The sequence below is a fragment of the Neofelis nebulosa genome, chromosome 15 (genome assembly GCF_028018385.1).
Source record: "Neofelis nebulosa isolate mNeoNeb1 chromosome 15, mNeoNeb1.pri, whole genome shotgun sequence".
In the NCBI taxonomy this organism is placed as follows: domain Eukaryota; kingdom Metazoa; phylum Chordata; class Mammalia; order Carnivora; family Felidae; genus Neofelis; species Neofelis nebulosa.
Window position 1 is genome coordinate 72,494,720 of NC_080796.1, and position 25,325 is coordinate 72,520,044.

General features: G+C 49.4%; 2 protein-coding genes across 2 annotated transcripts; both read right to left on the minus strand.

The window, feature by feature from the left end:
• Positions 1 to 3,709: 3,709 nt before the first annotated feature.
• Positions 3,710 to 7,233, minus strand: LOC131496394 (T-cell surface glycoprotein CD1b-like). Its single transcript, XM_058701921.1, has 6 exons — positions 7,087 to 7,233; positions 6,572 to 6,838; positions 5,756 to 6,034; positions 5,271 to 5,549; positions 4,936 to 5,029; positions 3,710 to 4,012 (listed from the first exon to the last, which is right to left on the minus strand). The coding sequence occupies exons 1-6, from the start codon at positions 7,145 to 7,147 to the stop codon at positions 3,994 to 3,996; spliced, it is 999 nt and encodes a 332-aa protein (XP_058557904.1). The 5' UTR covers positions 7,148 to 7,233; the 3' UTR covers positions 3,710 to 3,993.
• Positions 7,234 to 15,423: 8,190 nt separating this feature from the next.
• Positions 15,424 to 19,654, minus strand: LOC131496389 (T-cell surface glycoprotein CD1c-like). Its single transcript, XM_058701913.1, has 6 exons — positions 19,393 to 19,654; positions 18,722 to 18,985; positions 17,822 to 18,100; positions 17,336 to 17,614; positions 16,900 to 16,990; positions 15,424 to 16,769 (listed from the first exon to the last, which is right to left on the minus strand). Exons 1-6 carry the CDS (start codon positions 19,625 to 19,627, stop codon positions 16,748 to 16,750), a joined length of 1,170 nt encoding a protein of 389 aa, XP_058557896.1. The 5' UTR covers positions 19,628 to 19,654; the 3' UTR covers positions 15,424 to 16,747.
• Positions 19,655 to 25,325: the final 5,671 nt, after the last annotated feature.

Here is a 25,325-nt window from a genome sequence, read left to right on the forward strand (position 1 = left end):
TTTCCTTGTAAACCACCTTCCCAAATTGAGAGTGATTAAAGCTCTAGAACCATCTCTATCCTTATTCCAATCCTACATTAAACATGTTGTAAGTTCATCTTTTCCCCAAGAGTCATTAAAAAAAAGAATTGAAATAAGAGAATTATTAGGCCATCTTGCTCTGTGTGGATGTAACGTGAACAAATTGCACAATTCCGTGAATTACAGCATCCACACGTGAAATGAGAACAATTACATTACTGCCCTCATAGGGCTATTATAAGGATTAAATGAGGAATGTGGGGGGCAAAAAGCACACATGAAACAATAAAAATTATCAGGACCCTCTTGATCATGATCATGATCATCACCATCACCACCATCACCACCGTCACCATCATCACCATCATCATCGTCGTCATCACCATCACCATTATCATCATCATCACCATCATCACCATCATCATCACAATCACCATCATCATCACCACCATCGCCATCATCACCATCATCATCATCATCACCATCAACATCACCATCATTATCATCATGATCACCAACATCATCATCATCACCATCACCATCACCACCATCACCATCACTGTCACCATCACCATCATCATCATCGCCATCATCATCATCGCCATCATCACCATCATCACCATCGCCATCACCATCACCACCATCACCATCATTGTCACCATCATCATCACCACCATCATCATCACCATCATCATCACCACCATCGCCATCATCACCATCATCATCATCATCATCATCAACATCACCATCATTATCATCATGATCACCATCATCATCATCACCATTGCCATCATCACCATCATCATCATCACCACCATCGCCATCATCACCATCATCATCATCACCATTGCCATCACCATCACCACCATCACCATCACTGTCACCATCACCATCATCATCATCACCATCATCATCATCACCACCATCGCCATCATCACCATCACCATCACTGTCACTGTCACCATCACTGTCACTGTCACCATCACCATCATCATCGCCATCACCATCACCACCATTACCATCACTGTCACTATCACCATCATCATCATCGCCATCACCATCACAATCATCATCAACGATGATCTCTGCAGCTTGAGAAAACAATAATGTCTCCCCCAAATGTGCTCATGTCATGAATCAATCAGTTTCCATTTGCTTCCTTGATTACTAAATCTTTATTCTTTCAAGGTCAATCCTAACCAATTTTATTGACTTCTAGAATAACACTGGCAATGATGAGTTATATTGTTTGGGGAAAATTACCCTGCTCATAAGAACAGCTCATAAGACAGATTTTGAAAAATATAATCTATTTAAAGACATCTGAGAACTCTCAAGACAGTGAAGCATGGAAAGACTATGATCCATGAAAGGAAAGAAGTCCTGGGAGGTAAACCCAGCATTCGGGACCATTGTCTTCTCCTACAAGTGTCATACCCAGAGGGAGGTCAATCTGCAGGCACAGCTGATCTGGTCTTTGGCCCTGTTTTCATTGCTCAGTTTTATTTGTGAACTTCAACCCTGGGCCAGCCTAACTTTGGGAAGAAAACTCCATTGCAACCTTGAGCTTTGCAGGCAACGTACCATCCAGACAAAGAGAGAGCCCCTCTTCACTCAACCACCAAACAGAAACTCAGGCTTCAGTTGGATTGGATGAAATTAGGTCACATACACACTATGAACCAATTATTTTAACTAAGCAGGGGGATGAAATTGTATTCATTATCTTAGACCTCGGTTCTCATCTATAGTCAGTTTTGCCCCATAGGAGTCATTTGGCAATGTCTGAAGATGCATTTGGTCATTAAAACATTGAGGGGATTTTTTACTGGCATCTACCCAGTAGAGGCCAGAGATGGTAGTAAAAGTCCCACCGTACACAGGACAACCCTCCATAACAAAGAATTATCTGGCCCAAAATGTCAATAGTGCAAAGGTTGAGAAACCTTTAGAGAAGGATTTTTCAAACTTAAATATATACACCAGAATAACCAGAAAGGCTTGTTGAAAATACAGATAATCTGGTTCCCATTCCTGGCTTTGCTGATTCAATAGATTTAGGGTGGGTCTGAGAACCTCTTTTGCCTAACAAGCTTATAGGCACTATTCCTGCTGCTGATTCACAGTCCACACCAAAAACACATGCATCAGGGCCCTGGGTGATAGCTGAAGGTGCCTCTGCTCTAAGGTGAGGTAAGGTTTAATGCATTCTGGAGAAGTAACCAGTTGTGCTAAAGGAGAGGAGAGAAAGCTATATACCTCAGCCATTTCCTATCTTTGCTCAATCCTAAAGTTCGTATTGTCCTAACATTTCCATATGGGAGAATTGCTTCCAGTACCTTCCACTTCGCCAAGGTCTCTGCTTGCTCTGACGTCCCCTCCCAAAGTCCTAAAAAAAAAAATATATATATCTCCTTGGGGCACCTGTGTTGCCCAACCTGTTGAGCATCTGACTCTTGATTTTAGCTCAGGTCATGATCTTGCAGTTCATGAGATCGAGCCTCATGTGGGGCTCTGCACTGACAGCTCAGAGCCTACTTGAAATTCTCTCTCTCTCCCTCTCCACCCACCCCACTCACGCCCTCTATCTCAAAATAAATCAATAAATAAACATTTTTTTAAAATATCCTCGGGGCACCTGGGTGGCTCAGTCAGTTGAGTGTCTGACTTCAGCTCAGGTCACACTCTCACAGTTCATGCATTGGAGCTCTGCATCTGGCTTGTGCTTTGACTCCTCTGTCCCTCTATCTCTGCCCCTTCCCTGCTCATGCTCTCTCTCTCTCTCTCTCTCTCAAGAAAAAATAAACATTTAAAAAATAAATAAACATGATAAAATAAAAATATCCTCAAAATCTCCCCCTCCTCCTCCTGCTGTTTTAATCAAAATGAGTTTAATCTTTTTCTTAATGGAGTTTCTTGAAAACTATGGAATAAGCAAAAGAATGAGTAAGTATAAAAGTAAATAGAAATATGACTAAATTGCGACAGCGCAGGTATTTTTTAAAAGCCCTCTTGATCGTTTTGCATGAATATTTAACAGCCCCTCTGTGCTATTACCCTCCCCCCATCCTGCCTAATCATTCTCACTGGAAAATCGAGGAGCAGGATCCTGTCCAGATGAAGCTTTGCCAGTGGGCTATAGTCACAGCAAGGGAGCAAGGGGTTTTCTCTAGAAGGCTTCGGCACAGATGAGAGGATTGCTCAGTGAGAAATATCTTAGAAAGAGGGAAATCTAGAATATTAACTAAGGGGTTGTGGACAAGCATGGGGAAAAGACCATCAACGTGGCAGTTATATCCACTTAGGCCATTTTTACTGAGCAAATGCGTAGGCACAGAAGAGATCATGCCAGAGATCCATCTGGAGCAAGCCCTTCTCCCAAAGAACTCACAAGTAAAGGGGAAAGAAAACCAAAAATAACTCAATGTTGTGGGTACAGAGTGAAATAGGTCACTGCATGACACCACTCCACCGCTAAGGAAAGCTTCCTAGAGGAAGAGACATCCCAGCTGGACCTCGAGGGTTAGAAAGTCATCCAGGCAGAGACAGAGAAACGGTGTTAAACATGCTCAGCATCTCTGCAAATACGATGATCTCAGCATAATTGTAGTTAGCTTCCTTTGGCAAATGACATTTCAGCAGAAGCAGAAAAAAAGTTTTATAATAGGAAACCAAAGGGACGTCACCGTAAGGGGTATACCACGTGTCATTTATTCTGAAACACATTCTTTCCCACGTCTCACATGTAGGAGATCAGGGTGAATCGTACTATTGACACCATCTCATAATAAATTTGTGGTTTTCTATTATTTGTCTGTCAGTTATGAATAGTGATTTATCTCGCATCGTACGGGAACTCTGATGTGACCAACCAAGAGGATTATTTGATGAAATATGACGCGATCATCTCCCAGGCTGACAACTTGAGCTTCTGGGCTTCTGAGCGTTTATTCCAAATGGAAGAGGAGTCCATTAGATACTCTGATACGACCTATGAAGAACACAACCAAAACTTAGCTCTACGTGAGAGGTACTCACACTCCCATGTTCATAGCCACATTGTTCACCAGTAGCCAGAACGTGACATCAACCCCCGTGTCTGTCGACAGATGAATGACAAACAGAATGTGTCCTGTTCGTGCCCCAGAACATCATTCCTCAGCCTTGAAGAGGAAGGAAATTCTGACGCGTGCAACCACACGCATGAACCTTGAGGGTGTTGTGTTGAGAGAAAAAAGCCAGTTACAAAAGAACAACGACTAATGACTTCACTTAGGTGAGGTCCCCAGAGTCACCAAATTCATAGAGACACAGCACAAAATGGTGTTTGCCCGGGCCTGGGGAGCAGGCGCTGAGAAGGGCTTGTTCATTGGGTAGAGGTTTCATTTTTCAAGGTGAAAAGAGCTCTAGAAATTGCTTGCACAAAAATGCGAGCACACTTCATACATTCTAAGCTGTGCATTTGAAGACCGTGAAGAAGGCAGATTTCTTTTAAAATTTTTTTTCTTAATGTTTATTTATTTTTAAGAGAGAGAGAGAGAGAGAGTGCAAGTAGGGGAGGGGCAGAGAGAGAGGAAGACACAGAATCGGAAGCAGGCTCCAGGCTCCGAGCTGTTGGCACAGAGCTCTACGCGGGGCTCGAACCCAAGACCTGTGGGATCCTGACCTGAGCCGCAGTCGGACGCCAACTCACTGACCACACCCTCCCCCCCCCCCCGCCCCCGGCGTCCCGAGAAGGCAGGTTTTGTGTCGTGCACATTTCACCACAACTTAAACAATGGATTGACATAAAGGAGATGGGACTGGGGAGAAAGGGGAGGGTCTGGTGGAAAAGAACTGAGGCTAATGTGTAAATCAATAAAATGGGAGGATGGACAGATGCACAGAAAAGAAAGACTAAAAGTAAAAACTCACCGGCGCCTCAAAAACCACAATGTAGGAACTGTCAAAAGGATGAACAAGGGCACTATTATCGCCAAAGACATCAAGCTGATGGAGAGGGGGTTTCCTGAAAATGGGGGAAGGACACAGGACGTCCCTTGAAAACCCATTCTCTGATTCTCCTGACCTTCCTTTGCCTACTTGATGGTCACGTGCTCCTGATGCTCAAGCCTTCCATGCCTCCCCCGCCGTGTCCCTCCTTCCCTCTCCCTCCTGGTCATGGATCAAGCCCCACCCCCAGCCAGTGCTTCCCTCTATGCCTGAGGACCCTCTTCTCCGGGCCCTGCGGGGCACCAGCCCTTTCTCACCCCAGTAGAGGACCATGTCCCGGCCTCCTAGACTGCTGTGTCTCACTCGGCAAGACAGGCCGGCTGCCTCCCCGGCCGCCACGTCCAGGGTCACCCGAAGATACCACGTCTCGTCAGCGTGGGGCAGGACGTCGCCTCGCCGGGTGCCCGGCTGCTCCTGCTCACCCCGCATCCACGTCACCCACACTGGCTTTGGGTAGAAGCCGGACACATGGCACACAAGGAGCAGACGGCCAGGACCGGGACTGGGGCCACTGGACAGCCAGGCCTCGGGCTTCACTGGGGCAGGAAGGAACAGGGAGAGCAACGGATTATGACTCTAGTCTAGAGGGATTTGGAAACTCAAGTTTGGACGGTGGCCCTTTCTTCTCCTTTGGAAACCAAATAATTTATTAAGCCCTCTCTTGGGTACATCCTACTCCTGAACTTAAAGAAAGTGGTGGCAGGTGAAACAGAAAAGCCTCAGTGGGGGGGACAGGACTAACCTTGTCTCTGCAGTTCTGCCTTCCCCACATCAAGGACACCCAGGAGATACTGAGGGCAGGTTTCAAAGAGGAGCTTCCCCGCGATGTCCCGGATGCCCGCGTACTGATGGATGAGCGCACAGATGCGCTGTGCCCGGCTTCCACCCTCCGGGGCGGGCACACAGGAGTAATTCTTGATGCTCAGAAAGTCCACTCCTCCTAAAGCTCCCCGCAGGAAGCTCACCGTGCCCCCACCGGAATGCAGACTACAGCCTGCTATCCCCTGGATCTCAAAGGGATCTGGAGAGAAGGAAAACAGAGAAGAACCTGGGATTTGCGATTTGGGTGGGGCAAAAGGTGTGAGGCGTAAAAGGATGAGCCAGGGTCTCGGAGAGCTTAGGACCAGGGAGAGGCACACGTGTCACCAACGGTGGAGAGGCAGTTGTGATGGTGTGTGTGTGAACAGGGAAAGGGGGGCAGCTGGGCAGAGTGAACGGGAAGAGTGCCAGGGAGGAGGCAGGAGGCTCGAGGAGAGGGATTGCAGGTAAAGATGTCTCAAGCATCAGGGCAGGGAAGTGGGGCTTCTTGCTTGGGGTGTGAGAAACGCAAGTTATACCCAAGCCAACCAGGAGATGTTGCAAAGGGGACCTTCACCCATCAGCAGAGCGTGTGAACGCTCTGTGGGGTGTGGAATCTGAGGCTGTGGCTACTCCAGGCCAGCTTGTGGGTGCAGCTGGGCACCGAGGGAAGGAGGGGCAAGGTCAGAGGCAGTAGTGGCCTACAACAGGAGAGAGACAAGTCGTTGAGAACCTCCCTCGACGAGAGCCCCGGACTCACATTCCATCTGGAACTCATGGGCATGGTCCTGTACTTCCAGGATGAACCCGTTGAGGTAGACCTGGAACACCTCCTCCAGTCCGGTCACCTCCTCCTCACTGAAGTTGCCCTTGGACCAGGGCTTCAGGAAAACCGCCCTGCCCGCGTCGCTGTCCCAGCTTTGAAGCTGTAAGTCACCCAGCCATCCTGAGCCTTGGTTCTGCGCCCAGCTGCTGTTGGCAAAGGACGAGATCTGGATGACGTGGTAAGAGGTGGGCCCTTGAAAGGCTGTGGGTGACGGAAGGTTAAGAAAAGTGAGCAGAACGGCAGAAGCCAGGGACAACGAAAGAATGAAACTTGGAAAGATCCGGAGAAAAGGAACCCGGAGTCTGAGGAGCGACACAGAGCCCGAGACCTTTGCCCCCAAGGCCTTGGGCGCCCACCCCCCCTCCGGATGGGGGGAGCAGTGGTGCTAGGATCACCCGACCCTCCGGGGCTTTATCCACAGCCCCTCCTGGTGCTGGCCAGTCGCCCACCTGCCTCGCCGCCGCCCCCCGGGCAGAGGACCACAAGCCACAGGAGCCACGGAAGCAGCATCTCCCCGGGGACCCAGCTGCTGCTCTTCTGGCTCTGGCTCAGCAGTTTCGCTCAGAGGTGACTTCCTCTGTCTCCCAGCTGGCAGATCTCTTCCTGGTCCAGGCTGCCCAGCAGAGAACAGCCGCCCCTCCCGCAGCCCCGGGCCTCCCACTCACCGCTCGTTTTCACCCCAGCCGATCTGATGTCTGGTTTCTTGTCTCCTTGGCCCCCGGGGGCCAGTTCCCTTTCTGCTTCCTACCTCGGAAGACCCCCACCCCCATGTGGTTCTGAAGGGCCGTTTCACCTCCCCACGCAGGTCCTTCCACGGCATTAAATAAGGGGGAAATGGCGGACAACTCCTCCGGCTCGCCTGGATCTAGAAGGATGCTTTGGGTTTAGCCACCCCGCTGGACCTTGTCCCGCCTCCCTGCTCTGCAATTCTGTCACTGCTCCCAGCATCCTCAGTGGTTCCTGTGGCTCATCTCACCCCCCTTGTCTGGACCCTCTCACCCACATTCTCATTTCTGGGGTGCTGTATATATTGACAGTCATTTACAACAAGGCAAAGCATTGAAAACCCCACCCGGGCTGTAGTGCCACAGACCCAAATCCCAGAATCAAGTATGATAAATACTGCCGTTTAAGAATCCAAACAAATTTGTCTTATGCCACAGCCATTTTTCACGGGTAAAGATGACACTTTCTACTGGCATATGACCTTCTTTTCGGTGGCGCTCAGGCTTTGGAGTTTAGAGTAACAAATCTTCTGCATGGAAACCAACTTGACAAGAAGTTATATTTAAAAAAAATTATTTAGTTAAAAAAATAGAGTAACAAAGCTTCTGCATGGAAACCAACTTGACAAGAAGTTATATTTAAAAAAAATTATTTAAATTTTTTTTCAACGTTTTTTATTTATTTTGGGGACAGAGAGAGACAGAGCATGAACGGGGGAGGGGCAGAGAGAGAGGGAGACACAGAATCGGAAACAGGCTCCAGGCTCCGAGCCATCAGCCCAGAGCCTGACGCGGGGCTCGAACTCACGGACCGCGAGATCGTGACCTGGCTGAAGTCGGACGCTTAACCGACTGCGCCACCCAGGCACCCCCAAAAAAATTATTTAGTTAAAAAAAATAGAGTAACAAAGCTTCTGCATGGAAACCAACTTGACAAGAAGTTATATTTTAAAAAAAATATTTAGTTAAAAAAATAGAGTAACAAAGCTTCTGCATGGAAACCAACTTGACAAGAAATTATATTTAAAAAAATTATTTAGCGAAAAAAAAATAGAGTAACAAATCTTCTTGAGCCCAGGAGAAACTGGGGAGTCTCCTGTGTGTAGCTTCAGTCTCAGAGACAGATTTTTGTAAGAGGGTCCCAGGCCAGAGAGCGTCCTTCTTCTCTCGCAGCATCTCACAGCCTCACTCTACCTTTCGGCATTTCCGACAGCAAATAAACGATTGCTAGGTGAGCAAGGAGCTTGTCACTTTTCACCAAAAGTTCCAAGATATGGGTCCTGAGTTGTCATCCCCTGTCTTCTCTACGAATGCCCTTGGCACATCGCAACAGTACATTGAGCATCCACAGAGGGAAATATATGGGCGCTAGTCAACATGTTGCCCGTTACGATAATTCTTGGATTTCCTCCAATCAGGAAAACATGACCCACTGGCATAGATCCACGTATCATCTAGCAGAAACGGGGTGGTAGAAGATTCCAAGCATGAGGGGCTTTCACTCACCGATCTTACGGCTGTCGATAAGCAAATCCAAAATGAGGGCTGTCACCATCTCTACGCCTGGAAATCAGTGGCTCCCGCCACGAAGAGTGGCCTTTATCTGAGCCTGACCTCAAAGTCCGAATTGTGAAGTATGTAAGTCACCGTTTGGGTGACAGCCAGACGACAGCAGAGACTGGACACCTCCCACCATTAACATGGTGGGTTTTTTATTTCTTCGTGAGCCTTGAGTTTGAGGGAGAACACCCAAGACTCCATCTGCGGGATGTGGTGTTGACTCGCTGACCGGCCCAAATGGTAAGAACTTAGTAGGTGCGTGAGCGCAGTGAGTAGATTAATTCTCCCACACAACAAACATCCCGCTGACAGCGATGTGGCAGCACCGAGAGCCGGTGGAGTTGGCCTTGGAGGGGACCCTGGCTGAGCAGTGTGGGCCGATCGGGATGCTGGCCCACGGCGTCCTGCGTGGACTCAAAGAGAGACTGGGAACGGCAGCCTCCGTTTCCGGGTCAGACACCTGACAGGTGCTCTCGTGCCCTCTTGTCCACCGTCACGGTCGCCGCCACCACCACCCCTGCTCGGATGCAAACCCGACCGAAGGCGCTACCGCACCCGCTGGGACGGGAGGTTGGCGGCCGTGAGGAGGCACCTGCCACATCAATCCACCCTCCGGCCGTAAAATCCCCTCTCCCAAATGTCCCGCACCTCTGAGACAAAAGCCTGAGTGGACACAAATCTTCGGACACCCAGATGACTCCAACCAAGAGACTCAGAAGACAGGGTCCTGCCTTTCCTGGTAAAGAGGAGAGAGAGCAGGATTAACGGGTGAAAACGTCCCTGATTCCTCCAAGATCCCAACAACAAGAAATACAACAAAGATCCTCAAGTTCCACCCCAAAAGCAAAGAGCACAAACACCTCGGCGGCAAACGTGAGATGTCCGCAGACCCGGGGCCAGTCGGGGCCCCTCCACCTAAATGCAGGCGGCGGCCCAGCGAGCTGGCCTCCAGCAGCCGCCTGAGGCCCAGCGCCGTCCGCTTCCCGCAGCCCGAGCCGAGGTCACGGTACCTGCGGGCCGAAGCCGGGCAGAGGAAGCAGGCAAGTGAGCGGCCCGTAGCTGTATTGCTTTCTTTCAAACTTTGCGATTTTAACCGAGGCATAAAAGTTAGCAACAGATCCGAAAACGGCAGGCGTCTTGCCCTACTCGTTCATTTATCCGGCGAGTATTCACGGGGCACCTGCCATTCGCACCTTTTTCAGCTCTGCGGTACCTGTTTAGCATCCAGACTCTCTTCCCCCAGCCCACCTTATCCCAAACTTGGAAGTGAGTTCACAGACTTCCTTTTAGCTCAGGAACCTTGGCTGGCTGAACTTTGCCCAGAACACACAGGTTCTTAAGGGCCACAAAGAACCTCAAATTTGAGCTGGAAGGGGCAATTTCCAGTGAAATGTACCTGCCTCCCCAGTACTGGGACACAGAGAGGTTGAAACTTCTTTTTTTTTTTTTTAGCATTTTAATTTTTTTTTACTGTTTATTTTTGAGAGAGAGAGAGAGAGAGAGCGATCAGGTAGGGGCAGAGAGGGAGGGAGACATAGAATCTGAAGCAGGCTCCAGGCTCCGAGCTTTCAGCACAGAGCCCGACGAGAGGGGCTCGAACTCAGGAACTGCAAGATCATGACCTGAGCCTAAGTTGGATGCTTAACTGACTGAGCCACCCACGTGTCCCTCTTGAGAGATTTAAACTTCTGAGACAGACTGATTGGAAAACCCGCTGCATTTTTGACTTAATTGGTCTTTGAATCCAAACTATATGTTTTGGGGTTTCAATTTTTTTTTTGTACACACCTTTGTTCCTGTAGGTTTACTTTGCTTTTTGTTGTTGTCTATCTTTTATGAGTGCATATGTTGGGGTCCGTACAATCCTTCTATCTATAGAGCAGACAGAGGTCCCAGTAGGTCTGGATTTCAAATTCTAGTGTCAAATTCTAATTTACTATTTTCCCACATCTACTGTTGAAAAGGAAACGTCTATTATTCTATTTGTTATTACCTTGTAGGCTTTTTTTTTTTCTCCAAAGATTTTCCATCTTTCCTTCCATTCTTTTCCAATGGAACATCTCATACTTAGACTCCAAAATTTCGGATTATCTAATTGCGTATCTGTTTTGCTGTTGAGGTGAAACACAATATAAAACAGCCAGCTCAATGGAATTTAGTACATTACAATGTTGAGCAACCACCAGCTCGAACAACTTGCCCAAAATTTATATTACCCAAGGGACTATCCCATAGCCATTATGCGGTCACCTACCCCCCACCCTTCCCCCAGGCCAATCCCCTATTAGCTCATAATCCTCTTTCGGTCTCTGTGGACTTACTGTTGTATTTCATATGAACAGAATTACGCAACCTGGTTTCTTTTCCCCCAAACATCATGTTTTTGAGGCACATCCACGCTGTGTTATTTTTCATTCCTTTTTATGGCTGAATGATGTTCCATTCTGTGTATCTGCCACATTTTGTGCAGCCATTTACTCACCGATGGGTATTTGGGCTGTTTCTTCCTATTCACTCTTCATTATTGCGAATAGTGCTGCCATGAACTTTTGCGTACATTTATCTGAACATCTGTCTTTAGGTTTTACGGGGATATACCTAGAAGTGGAAGGTCTGCGTCATATGGTTAATTCTACGCTTAGCTTTTTGGGGAAATGCCAAACCATTTTCCACAGAGGCAGTGCCACTTTGCATTCCCACCGGCGATATGAGAGGGCTGAAATTTTACATAGATAGATACTCTACTAGAAGTAAGAACTAATGCATTTTTATTTTTAGTGTTCTTTTAAAATTTTTTAAGTGTTTATTTATTTTAGAGAGAGAGAGGGAGGGAGGGAGCACAAGTGGGGGAGGGGCAGAGAGAGAGGGAGACCCAGAATCCGAAGCAGGCTCCAGGCTCCGAGCCACCAGCACAGAGCCCGATGCGGGGCTCGAACCCACAAACCGTGAGATCGTGACTTGAGCCGAAGTCGGACGCTTGATGGACTGAGCCACCCAGGTGCCCCTGATTGTCAAATTTTACGCGACTTATTATCTCTAATCGCAAAGTGAGCTGGTCAGCACCCACAAAGAGCTCTCATGCCTTTGACATCTTCAGCCTTCTTTTTTGTTTGTTTGCTTTTGCTTAGTTTCTTTAGAATTTCTCAATCCTTCCAGGTTGTAATCTCCTAAAATTTTAATAACAATGTTTCCAAATGCCGCACTTAAACTTTACATTTTAACCGTCCCTTCATACCATTATCTGTGGAACACAGCATCACCTGTCCCCAGCACCCCCACCCCTGGCCCTGAGGACGACTGTCCCCGCGTGGGGGCCATGGGGCTGGACCACCGCTCTCCCCATAAGCCGCTCACAGGGAGCACCCCTCACGTTCCCTGCTCCCGGCCTTCCTGCAAGAACACGCTTGACCAGCTGCCGCTCTCGCTCATAATCTTGAAAAATAAAAGGTGTTTGTGACTTCAGAGCCTGGATTCCTGTCGGCCACTAAAGCTTGAAGGGAGGGGTAGTTGGTGTTTCTCTCTTTCCCCAAGTGACTTTAACTGTCATTTTAACCCAGGGGATTAATAAAAGTCCTTCCAGCATTCCGTTCTAGGACCTTCGCCTTTCGCTGAAAGGGGGGCCTCCGCACACAGACTATATTTTTGCAAAGACCCTGGTTTGAGCCACTCCTTGCCTGATGGCAGTTGGGGACAGCAGCACATGCCTTATTTCTTTGAAGACATACCATTTGTGACACTCGCTTCCTGGCCTCTCCCTTACCATCTGCCCACTCTGTGTCTGCCGTAACCCTCACGGTTCAGACCAAAATGTCTGTTCTGGGAGCCAATCCCGTGGCTACACGGGGGCCTCTTAAAATCGTCCTGTGGGCTCCGAGCCCCCGGGTATAAAGGACGCTGACAGTGACGTTCTTACAGCTTCCCCTCCGGATAACAACACAAGCTTTGCTGGTTATTCTCTCCCCTCTTGGTTCAGAAGGAAGAGGCAAAGCGGAGGCCCGAGAAGTTCGGCTTCGCTCACCGCATGCTCTGATTCTACGGGAGGTAGGGGGGCTCAGCCTGGAGGTGACAATGGAGCAGGGGCTGCCCTGACTTCACGCCCAGCTGTGCAGTTTGCCAGAACGGCTACTTGTAACGAATGATCTCTGCTAGGCCGACGGAAAGCTGTTTTCTGGTTGGCCATTTTCTTATGTCTCGACATTAAAAGATTGATACGTGAAAAAAAAAAAAAGAATACCATAATGAGTTCACATTTGTATAAATTTCATTTCAATTCCAGAACCACAGAGTTTTATTCCTTTAACTCATAGCAACTTCTTCTCCCACGAGGAAAAACTGGCCGCCGATGAACCAACACAAATACGTCCTCACCCACCCCACTCTATGCTACATCCCATAAGACCACACACGCAAGATGGTCTTAGGACAATACCAACACCATCATGAACAATATGATTACCGGAAACAAGGTAAGAATTGTTTTCTGACCCTGGGGTAGATCCCCTGTAGATAAGTAAACTGTTATGCTTTAAAAAAATTTTTTTTAAACGTTTATTTATTTTTGAGAGAGACAGAGACAGAATGTGAGTGGGTTAGGGGCAGAGAGAGGGAGACACAGAAGCAGAAGCAGGCTCCAGGCTCTGGGCTGTCAGCACAGAGCCCGACGCGGGGCTCGAACTCACAAGCTGTGAGATCATGACCTGAGCCGAAGTCGGACGCTCAACCGACTGAGCCACCCAGGTGCCCCAAGTAAACTGTTATGCTTTAAAGGAGCTTGAAATGGTTCTAGACTTACGGCTTGTCACCATCTTACAAGTGGTTATGAGTAGTGTTGCATTTTGCTTTCAATGGTTAGGAATGGAAACTCTTGCTTGTTTGATTTATAATATTACACAGGGAGCAAGGTGTTCAGAGTGGCTGGGTAAGGGGCTCAGCACGTTCTTTCCCTAACTATCGGTGATAACAAGGGACATGATTTTCTAAATAGGCAATTTCAGAATTCTGGAAAATGACTGAAGGTATACAACAGATTGAGAAGTACTTACTCCAGAGCTACCTTACCCTCAGCAAGAACAACAGAGTGACTGACGTCGGGCTGCTCCCATCTCTCCCCTGGCTTGGTGATTCTGGAAGCCGAGGACCTACGGTTTTGCTGTCACCGGAAGGGTGTACCCAACCTGGAGCTCTGCAGAGAGGCCTCATGCCCAGGGAGGTTGTAGGAAATAATAACAATGGGTGGCAAATATCAAAGGTCAACATGACCGCTGCCTAGGGCTGCAATACCCGTTAAGGCAAAGAATAGAGCGGCCAAAATTTAACAGATATCGGGGAAATGAGTCAGCCATGGTGGGGCCTGATGAGCTGCCATGTATTCCTAGAAGTGTGGAACGTTGCACACCTACTAAGGAGAGAGCAAAGCGGGCCACAGTTCTCCGCTTATCCCTGGCCAGACACGAAGCTTTGCACAGAAAAAGTAGAGGCCGGGGCAGATTTGCAAGCTGCTTGAATGGTAAATGTGTGTGTGCTCCAATCCATATGTGTCCCCTCGACAAAAGATGTAACCCTTACCAGTGCTGCTAACACACAAATTTCAACCAAAAGAATTTGAAGATGTAATCGGCTTTATGAAACGATTCATGAATCGCGCAGCATCCCATCTAGGAAGTCGAGATGGGAGTGACTTCCAGGGAGGCAGGAAGTAGGAAGAAGGACAAGAGGGGAGGGAGGGAAGGAAGGAAAAGAGATCTTCTTGCGGTGACCACTTTGCAGTGTAGACAAAGACCCAAGGATTACATTTTACGCCTGAAACTAATATAACACCAGTTGTCAGCTCGATAAAAAAGCAAAGTGAGGAGGGCAGCCAGAATCCACAGAACTAGCCCAGGCAGGTAATGAAATAAACAAAACCACAATCAAAGAGCCTCGAATAACCATCAAAGAGTGGATGAATAAAAAAAAAAAGATAGTATATTCATACCAGAGATCTATTGAGTAATAACAAGAAATATGGAATGACTTACAACCATATACTAGGTGGAAAAAAAAAAAAGCCCAGATACAAAGAGTACATATAAGTGATTCCGTTTTTTCCTTTTTTTAATTTTTCTTTTTTCTTTTTTAATTTATTTTTGAGAGAGAGAGAGCTAGAGAGGAAGTAGGAGAGAGAGAGGGAGGGAGATAGAATCCCAAGCAGGCTCCACACTGTCAGCACGGAGCCCGATGCTGGGGCTCGAACTCACAAACCGTGAAATCATTACCTGAGCCAAACTCAAGACTGAGCCATCCAGGTGCCCCTTTTCCTCTTTGTTTTAAGTTAAATTTAATTTTCTTAATATACAGTGTCATCTTGGCTTCAGGAGTAGAACCCAGTGATTCATCTCTTACATAGGACACCCAGTGCTCATCCCCTAAAGTGCCCTCCTTAATGCCCATCACCCATTTAGCCCATTCCCCCCACCCACCACCCTACAAACCCTCAGTTTGTCCTCTGTATTTAAGAGTCTCTTATGGTTTATATAAGTGATTTTATTTTAATAAAATTACAGAAAAGACAAATCAAAGCTTAGCCATATCAGTAAGCATACCAGTATTTGCAAGGATTCCTGGTTGGCGGTAGGTTTAGCTGCCAGTGGGTATGGGGGTAACTGGGGTAATGGGATGTGCTGTATCTTGACGGTGGTCTTGCTTACATAAGTGTATATGTATGCCAAAACGAATAGAATTGTATGCTTAAAATAGATGCATTTTATGGTATGTAAATTACACATTCATAAAGTTGATTCAAAATTTCTAAAATGAAACCAAAAAAATGTACCGAGTACAAAGGGCATCGACAGACTGAAGAAGGTGGGCATTGCATCTCTAGTCAAGTGGATACGGTCCCCACTGTTTCTTCCTCGACCAGTTCACGAGTGTGCCTGTCCCGTGTTTCACGGTTTGACAAGTGTTACTTGCATTAGTGAATGAGTCTTGAAGAAAACAAAGTCCAGACAAAGGTATCTGAGAGAGCGCCACCCTCGGGGGGGTTTGTCTTCCATATACATCCTGTGCCTTGATCCCACCCCAATCCCGGGGACTGGCTCTCTTGTTCCGTTTTGTTAACCATCCGCGACACGTCTGCCCCACTGCACACGTGGCCTGCTCACTCTTTCTCTCTTCGTGTTTGGAATAAGTTGGAAAGAGTAGCATCGTTGTATTTGGGGGGCGGGGGGAAAGCTTGGCAAGGAGCAACGCTGCATTTTTCCTTAAGAGTTTAGGGAAAAAATGAGGGCGCTAAAGGGATATGGGATTTGGGGGCCACTTAAGAAACATTTAAAGAAAAAGGGAAACACCAATCCTTCAAAACCTATAACCACGTCAGGAGTAAACATATGAGGAGAGACTGTCAATAGAACAGTGAGTCCAGCTTGGATATGGTTTGTTTGGGTTTGATTTTCACTGAGCACGTCTTAGCCGCAGAAAACACATCTTCATCATGATCACCGTCCTAGAGGAGTTTGCATATTGGAAGGGGAAGAACGACCTAGGGAGCCGCTGTGCAGGGAGAAATGAGATGCACACGGAACGGAGTTGAAGGGCTTCCCACCAATGGGTCAAGGAAGACTCTGGAGGCTGTGAACCATAATGGGCTTTGAAAGTTGAGGACTATGGAACGAATGGAGATTATAAGGGAGGCATTCCATAGAGGGTTACACAACTAGACCGGTTTGTGTGAACTGATGATCGTAAAGCAGAAACAGGAAAAACAAATTCAACGGAGGGTGGAAAGAAGGGTATCACTCTGATGTCCTAGGCTCCCGGGCCCTTGGGGGAGGCGTGGCGAGGAAGCTCACGGGATGTCTTGATAGGAGCTGTGGAAGACAGATGGCAGCCTCTGGGTGCATTGGAGGAGCGAGGAGTCAGGAGACAGAAGCTAAGACAGGTAAAGCTGGAATGTGAAAGAAGAAACTGGGGAGAGAGGAGGAAACCCGGAGAACTCACCGGCGCTTCTTAAACCACAATGCAGTGACTGTCAGAAGAATGAGGGGCACTATCACAGCCAACAGGATCAAGTACATGGAAAGGTGGTGTCCTGTGGGTATTAGAGAGGCCCAACAGACGTCATTTTTGACCCACTGCCGGTTCGACTCTGTCCGCTGATTCCCCATCTCGACAGGTGCACCGGATATGAATGCCGTCTTCAAACAACCTTGTCACTCTGTTCTCACGCCTGCCCGGAGGAGGGTGCCTCATCTCTTCCCCAAGCCTCTGGCATCCGAGCCCCCCTCGTGGTCCACCCTTACTTTCCTGAAATCACTTGTATTCATTCTTTCCTGATACCGCGCTCCCCTCGTTCTGGCGCCACGAAACTTTCCTCTGCCCAACCCTCTAGGCTCCAGAGCCACCTTCTCACACCTACAGGCTCTACCTTACTCACCCCAGTGGAGGACCATGTCCCGGCCTCCTAGGCTGCTGTGTCTCACCCGGCAAGACAGGCCGGCCGCCTCCCCGGCCGCCACGTCCAGGGTCACCCGAAGATACCACGTCCCGTCAGCGTGGGGCAGGACGTCGCCGCGCCGGGTGCCCGGCTGCTCCTGCTCACCCCGCATCCACGCCACCCACACTGGCTTTGGGTAGAAGCCGGACACGTGGCACACCAGGAGCAGACGGCCAGGACCGGGACTGGGGCCACTGGACAGCCAGGCCACTGGCCTCACTGCAGAGGGCATGAAAGGTATTCAGACGGAGACTCTAACACACAGCTCAAGGGGGTAACCGCATCAGTATGTACATATTATCCTGCCCTAGGAAACTTGTACCCAGAAAATCCTAACCTCCTTGAACTCGTCCTTGTCTTAACTTTGAAAGGGACGGCGGGAAGGGGCATGTATAGAAAAATCTTAGAGGCAGGGGCCGTCCAAACCTTGCTTCTGGAGATCCACCTTCCCTGCATCGAAGAGACCCAAGGCAAATCGGGGACAGGTGTTTGCGGTGAGGCTGTGCACCGTTTCCCTGATGGCTTCATACTGGTTCATGAGGTCACAGGCGCTCTGGGCTCTGCTATCACTCTCTAGAGATGGCACCCAGGACATGTTTTGGAAGCTCAGGAAATCTGATCCTTGATAAGCTGCCTGTAAGAAGCCTTTTGCAACGTCACTAGAATGTAGCTCACAGCCAGCTGCCACCTGTATTTCCATGGGATCTGGGAAGAAGGAGGAAGGAGAAAGACAGATTTGTGGGTGGGAAAATGAGACAAATGACATAAGGGCTTGATTGAAAAGTGGAGCTGGAAGGTTTCGTAGAGGTGTGGGCGTCAGCCAAAGATGTGTTTGATCAGGAAGAAGGAAGAGAATTCGGGGGATGGGGAAGGGGCCATAGGGATACATGCCAAGAATTAAGAATTTGATTTGAAGAAGTCAGGGAAATGATAGTAAAGTGGAGGTCAGAGTCCACGCGAAGGGTCTCCCGCAAGTAGAGGGCACATGACACGGGTCGTAATGGTTGCTGGGCTGTAGCATAAACCTTGGAAGCGCCTGCATGGAGGAAGAGATCACAGTTTAAGGGAGTCAGGCACAGAGGGGCACGACTATGTGTCTCTGTGTTTTAGGCCGCAGAACAGAGACCACTGAGGAAAGCTAAAAATGAACAAGAAAAAAGGAGTCAGAAGAAGAAAGAGTCTAGGAAGTCTTGAGGAGCCCAAATCCGGAAGGACCCCCGAGTTGATTCATGAAGATGTTTATCCTGGGACAGGAACAACAGGCAATGGTCCCGAAGGGTGTGCGCATGCTTCCTGGAAATCGAAGCACCTTCTGAGGGAACTTACATGTTAAGTGCAATTGATCGGCATACTCTTCAGTCTCCCGAGTTAATCCGATGAAGTAGACGCGGAACAGAAGCTCCAGGTCGATCAACTCCTCGTTGCTGAAGTTGCCTTTAGACCACGAGCGCAGGAAAATTATCGTTTCGGACTTGCTGTCCCAGCCGTGAGTCTGCATGTCACCCAGCCAGCCTGAGCCCTGATGCTGTGCCCAGGATTGGTTGGCAAAGGAGAAGATATGGGCGACATGGAACGAGAGGGGTTCCTGGGCTGGTGTGGGTAGTAGAGCATCAGGTCGTTTAAGAGAAAAAAAGAAGCAAGCAGGAAAGAGAAGTTGGGAAGTGAAGCAGTAGTGAAGGAGGAGAGGAGAGACAGAGAGGGCAGGGGGAGAGGGAGAGGAGGAGCGAGAGGAGGGGGTAGAAGGAGGGAGAAAGAGGGAAAGAAGGAGAGGGAAAGAGGGAGAGAAGGGGAGAGAGGGGCAAGCCACAACGAGGTTAATGATGACATTTCCCTGACTCGGGGCCCCACGCTCGCCACCTGTCAAGGAGCGGACCTAACCCGGGCTGGGACCTCTCAGGGTGCGGACGCTCCAGCCACCTGAGAATCCCGATCGTCTTGGGAGAGGCCGCCGGGCTCTGCCCGGAGCTGGGGACCGGGCGGGCGGCAGAGGCTCTTACCTCGTGCACCGTGACCTCCCAGGAGAAGGGCAGCCAGCAGGGTGACCTGTAGAGACACCATGTCACCTGGAGAGGTTTCCCCACTCCCCTCTGTTTTCAGCCAACCTGCCTGGCACTGTCTCTGCTCTGACTTCCTTCTTCCACCGACAAGCCGTCCTCCCCCCCAACTGCTGATTGAAATAAAAAAGCTCTGCTGCTCCCTCTCCAGCCTCCAGCCTCCTACGCGGGCTCTCATTTCCCCTCCAGCTCCCACCAAGACTGTCCCCCTGCCTGGCTTCCAGCTCCTCTCCTTGTCTCCACCCCCCCACCACGCCCGCTTCCCTCTGCCAGGATCCTGCAGGGAGTTGTGTGTGACACTGGAGCGTCACCGCGCCTCCCTGGGACTCACGTCTCATCGCTACAGCAAAACACAGAAACCGCACCATTTGGCTGCGTCCTGCTTGTTCTAACAGATCAGGGGTCCAGCTCTGCCTCTGTCCCATCCAGCCCCCTCTCTGGATGGTCCATCCCTCTCCTCCCCTTTCCAGAATCTTCAGAGTCTGCTCTTTCCCGCCTCACCCCGTATCCCCCCACCTTTCTCCTCCCCTCATTCTCGCAGGCACCTTTGTAAGTTGGAGGATTTGTGTTCTCAGGTCTGCGCCACCTCCCCAGGCACCTTGATAAGCCATCGCCGGCTCCCCCTTCCCCCGAGAGAGGAAAGTGCAGCCACCCCAGAGTGCACAGGACCATGAAAAGTGTAAAGAATTTGCCCGCCTGTTGAATCTAACTCATACATCCATTCACCAAAAAGTCACTCAACACATGCTTGATTCCAAGCATCTTAACGGAGTCGTGAACGGATAGAGCCTGACAATGCGTTCAGCCAATGCAGAAGTGTATTTTCAGCCAAGAATTGAATTCGGGGACATGTTTGTCAGCATTGATAACAAGGCTGGAAATCACACTCAGTGAGTTCTTTCTTTCTTTCTTTTTAAAGTTTATTTATTTGTTTTGAGAGAAACAGAGACAGCGTGAGTGGGGGGAGAGGCAGAGAGAGAGAGGCAGAGAGAGAGAATCCCAAGCAGGCTCCCCACTGTCAGCACAGAGCCTGACTTGGGGGCTCGAACCCGCGAGGCCATGAGATCATGACCTGAGCTGAAACCAAGAGCCGGACGCCTAACCGACTGAGCCACGCAAGAGCCCCTCAGTGAGCTCTTTCTATTACGGCCACAGATACATGGCGATTTCCACATGCCACCAACTTCCAAGAGCCACCGTCCACAATTTCAGCCCCAGCCAGATCTCACTCACGTCCCAGATCCTGTCATCGCCCAAATCTTCTTATTAATGGCAAACTCTGGTTTTAGGAGGCCACAGTCCACATAATGCTGTGTGGTTATTACGTTTTTTCCCACGGGCTCGTAGGAAAACTACAGCTCCCTGCTTCCTCGCCTTGGAGCTGGGGCCGCTGAGCTCTGGGCATGGAATGTGTTGTGCTTCAGACGTGGCCTCTGACCACCTTCCCTGCAGGATTCTGAGAACCGCTGCCTCCAATAGGAGTTTCCAAGGCAGAGGCCACGGGCCATTGGCTGGCATCAGAAATCAACCGTGTTGTATTTGGTCTCTAAGATTCTCAAGTTCACTTATTTTTTTTTTAAAGTTTCTTTCTTTTTTTTTTTTAATTTTTTTTTAATGTTTATTTTTGAGACAGAGAGAGACAGAGCATGAACAGGGGAGGGTCAGAGAGAGAGGGAGACACAGAATCTGAAACAGGCTCCAGGCTCTGAGCTGTCGGCACAGAGCCCGACACAGGGCTCGAACTCATGGACAGCGAGATCATGACCTGAGCCGAAGTCGGCTGCTTAACCGACTGAGCCACCCAGGTGCCCCTACTTTATTTCTTTGACAGGGAGAGAGAGAGACAGATGGCAGGCAGGGCAGAGAAAGAGGGAGAGAGAGAGGATCCCAAGCAGGCTCCGCACTGTCAGCACAGAGCTGGAACTCTTGAACGGCATACTCTTCAGTCTCCCGAGCTGGAACTCTTGAACTCTGGAACGGGGCTTGAACTCACGAGCTGTGAGATCATGACCTGAGCAGAAGCCCAGAGTCGGACGCTTAACCCGCTAAGCCACCCAGGCGCCCCTCTCACGTTTACTTATCACTGGGACCCAACCTGGCCACAGCGGTTAGTATTATAGAACCTGTAACCCTGGAACTTGCCCCCCTCCCGAACTCAGAACAAAGTGAGGTAAAGACACAGAGCGTAAGATCTATCGATCAAATCGTCCACATCACTTCTGATGAAGCTTCTAGAGAACTTCCCTTACGCGTGTAATCCAAGTACTCTTGGTGGCCTTGACCTCCAAATGAAGTGGTCTTACTGTTATAAACCGAGTACTTGTGTCCCCTCCCCCACCAAATTCATACGTGGGAGACCTACCCTCCCCCTCCCCCTCTGCAGGGTGGTCCTATTAGAAGATAGGGCCTCTAGCAAGGCAGTCATTGTTACACAGGTGCTAACAGGGTGGCCTTACAAGGAGAAATGCCAGAGAATGAGCTCGATCTCTCTCCCTCTGTCCTCACGCACCAAGGAAAGGTGATGTGAGGACACATCAAGAAGGCAGCCGTCCGCAAACCAAGAAAGAGAGACTCCGCCAGAAACCAAACCCTTGCTCTTCTAGCCCCAAGAACTGGGAGAAAGTGACGGTGTGGGGGTCAGGCCCGGGCAGCCGAGCTCGCCCAGTGCGGACCGAGCCCCCGTGCAGAGTGAGCACAGGCCGGAGGAGAGCAGACCGAGCCTGTGGGCGTGGGACAGGTTCTACCCTCGCTTTTTCTCCCGGAGTCACTCGTGAGACAATCCACGTGATTGCCACGGGAAAGAGCACAGACTGATGAAAGAAGGGAGGAGAACGTGGGAAAACTCGGCCTCAGGGGAACGAGAAGAGCAGGGACAGCCCAGCCCAGGATGTGGCCGTGCCGGGCCAGTCACCCCAACAGAAGCTGGAAACCCGTGTTCCTGGGACCCGTCCTCTCCTTGCTCCCTGTCACTTGTCTGTGTGACCTGCATAGTATGCCTCTTCCCGTGGGGGCCAGGGGCAGCCGTGACCCCCGCTGCCTCCCGCAGCCCACGCCCCCTCCACATCTGCTGGGCACTCTGCCTCAGCGGCCCCATAAAATGTAGACCTGATTACGTCAGGCTCGTTCTTAAAATATTTCGGTTACTTCCACGAAAAGCCAGCTAAACTCATCCTAAATTGGTCAGTTTTATGCCCGGAGGCTCACGTGGCTGGCACCCCAACAGAAAGGCAGGGGGGGTGGGCAGGGGGCTCTGTGAGGAGGGGACTGAAGCTATTTGCAGTAGTGAATGCTCAGGAACACAGACCCCAGGGTCTGGAGTCTGTAGAAAAGGCATCGGGGAGAGGAAGTGGGTACAGGTGAGCCTGTAGACACACACAGCCCAGATGGGATAATCTGACAGGGGAGCGGCCTCCTGAGATAAGAAGGTTGTGGTTGTGCTGCGGGCCCCCTGCTCTGCCTCTGGCGACAGCCTTCCCCAGGCGCCCTCTGCTCGCCCGGAAGTCCCGGTCCTTGGTCCTCCCAAATTCACCTCCATGGGTGATGTTTGCCCCTCAGAGAGCTCTCCTGGGTTCCCTGTGGTCGCGGCCAAGTTCACGGGACCTGCCCCCTGCCCTGCCATCCCCTGCCTGGTAAGCCTCACCCTCTGCCCCGTTCCCTGTTGGAGAAACCCCACAGCCACATGCCCTTCCTGGCCTTTTCACTTCCCCATCAGCACGCCTGCGGGCTACCCCCTTCCTCCGGGTCCCAGCAGCAGCCCTGCCCCCTTCCCCGTCCTCCACCTGCCCCCCACCCACAGCACTGAGGGCGGGATAGTCCCCCAGGAGGACCACCTGCAGAATGCTTCCCCCACAAATAACTTCTCTGATGGAGGGGAACTGACGTTCTCTAGCCCGCCTTCAACTGCAGCAGTGTCTGACTTGATCCACGTTCACATCCATTTCTACTTACAGAGTCTTTTCTTTCTCTGTTTCCTGGGTCTCATTTCTTACTTTTCTAGCTTGAGTCCACATTGTCTTCTACTCACCCTCATGTGAGTTCCCAGGCCCTCCTCTCTTTTACCACCCCTGCTGCCTTCCCTCCTCATCCATTCGTTCAAAGACCCACCACCCCTTGGCTAAAATCTGAGAGCTATGGCATGACCTTATCACGTTGACCCTTAGATTTCTGTGTGTAATTATATATGAACCACGTGCTTTTTTTTTTTTTTTTTGCAAGACAGAAGTAGATATTTTTTGCAAGGTGAAGGTTTGCATAATCCATTTTTACAGTCCCACACTCTCATGCAAAGCAAAGACTGACTATACCACAAGATTTGGAGTCAAAATTTGAACAACGGCAATTTGTTGGCATTGACGACATCTTCTTATTGATATCATAACTTCATTTTTATTTTATTTTTATCTTTTTCAAATTGTTTACTTCATTTTTCTTTTTAAAAATCCCCTTAATCCTTTGAAACTTGCAAGGAATTAAGTACATTCAGTTGGGATTCGAATATCATTCTGCGTTTACTAAGTTTACGAAAATGTCGTGCCACATTAGGACTGAGGGCGTCAACGTAAAGGATATTTGGAAGCCCACGTTTGGCTTTTGTTTTATTAAAAGTTCAAATTAGCAGTATCTTTAAAAATATACGGTTGTATTTCTGTCCCTTGAGAAAAAAACTAGAAGTAGGCAGTTCAGGGTGGTGGTGGCATTTCATTGCATCAGGGGCTTGGGTGCTGGTTTCCTCTTTTGTTTGGGGCTTTTTTTTTATTATTTTTTGTTTTACCTTATTTTGTCCTATCATGGTCTTCACCACTCCAGGTCCTCATTCTGAAGGTCACCCCATGCTCCGAGATGGTTGCTGAAGGTCGTTCCTGCAAACGCACCTTTCCACCAGCCATCAGGAAAAAAGGAGGGGGCTGGGCACACCCACCTCCTGCTATCTCAGCACACTTCACGGAGGTTGTACAGTCCATCGGTCAGAGCACAGTCACGCAACCACACCAGCTACAGGGTGCCTAACGGTTGCAGCCTTTCTGCTGCCCAGCTAATAACTGGAGGGTTGATTTATTCCAGAGAAGGTAGAGAATAGATTCTAGAGACAACCGGTGGTCTCTGCGAGGAGCCCAATCCACCTATCCATTTAGGCACGTAGGTATGATATATGGTTGGTCAATAGTTTGCTTGAGTAATGCTGCTCAAAGCTCAAAGACCAAGCGTTCTTTTCTCAGGACACGTTATGCCCAAATTAGGGATGGTACTGGCTCCTGTCGACAGTCATCTCTGGCTTTCTTGCTGAAGCAGAATGTGTTGTGCTCTGGGAATGGAAGGAGTCATAATCAGGCCAGCTGGTGCCTCTGTCTTAGAACAGAACCAAAATTGGGTCTCAGGAAGAATCTTCGTATTCCCTGTGGACGCTCTCAGTCCCCTGGGAGCAAATCCCGGATTCAAGCGACAGTCTTTGACCAGATCTCCAAAAGCCACGAGAAATGTCCAGTTCCTAATTCTACCCACAGCTCAACTGATTATTGGCTACCGCTCTGCATTTAGCAGGTGATATAAAAATTGTGGCACATGAGGTGGATGTTAGAGTACATAGTCTAAAAGTCGCTGCCGCTCAAGTTCAACATAGGAGGTATTTACAAGAGACGTAAAGTATGCTCATTCCTACAGATAATGGAAAATCAAGCCTTGAGTTTGCCAGAGCGTGGGAGACCTACACGCGGGCCCGGATGCTGTCATGTTGTGTAGGGTTGTCTCCTCATCTTTCACGTAGCCTGATATCATCCCCTTACGTTAAGAGACTTAGCAAACTGGTGAAATTGACCGAACAAATTTCTCGAGAACGTTGTTCACCGCACCACATAGGAACTGATGGGAGAAATTTCCGT

What these genes read in the sequence shown, in the direction of transcription:
- LOC131496394 (XM_058701921.1), bottom strand. Translation starts at nt 7,147, where the DNA reads ATGCTGCTTCCGTGGCTCCTGTGGCTTGTGGTCCTCTGCCCGGGGGGC. An exon ending in GGGGGGCGGCGGCGAGGCAG is followed by an intron (nt 6,839 to 7,086) that starts GTGGGCGACTGG and finishes CGTCACCCACAG; the next exon opens with CCTTTCAAGGGCCCACCTCT. An exon ending in CCATGAGTTCCAGATGGAAT is followed by an intron (nt 6,035 to 6,571) that starts GTGAGTCCGGGG and finishes CCTTCTCTCCAG; the next exon opens with ATCCCTTTGAGATCCAGGGG.
- LOC131496389 (XM_058701913.1), bottom strand. Translation starts at nt 19,627, where the DNA reads ATGAGAGCCCGCGTAGGAGGCTGGAGGCTGGAGAGGGAGCAGCAGAGC. An exon ending in GGGAGGTCACGGTGCACGAG is followed by an intron (nt 18,986 to 19,392) that starts GTAAGAGCCTCT and finishes TACCCACACCAG; the next exon opens with CCCAGGAACCCCTCTCGTTC. An exon ending in GGACATGGTCCTCCACTGGG is followed by an intron (nt 16,991 to 17,335) that starts GTGAGTAAGGTA and finishes TAATACCCACAG; the next exon opens with GACACCACCTTTCCATGTAC.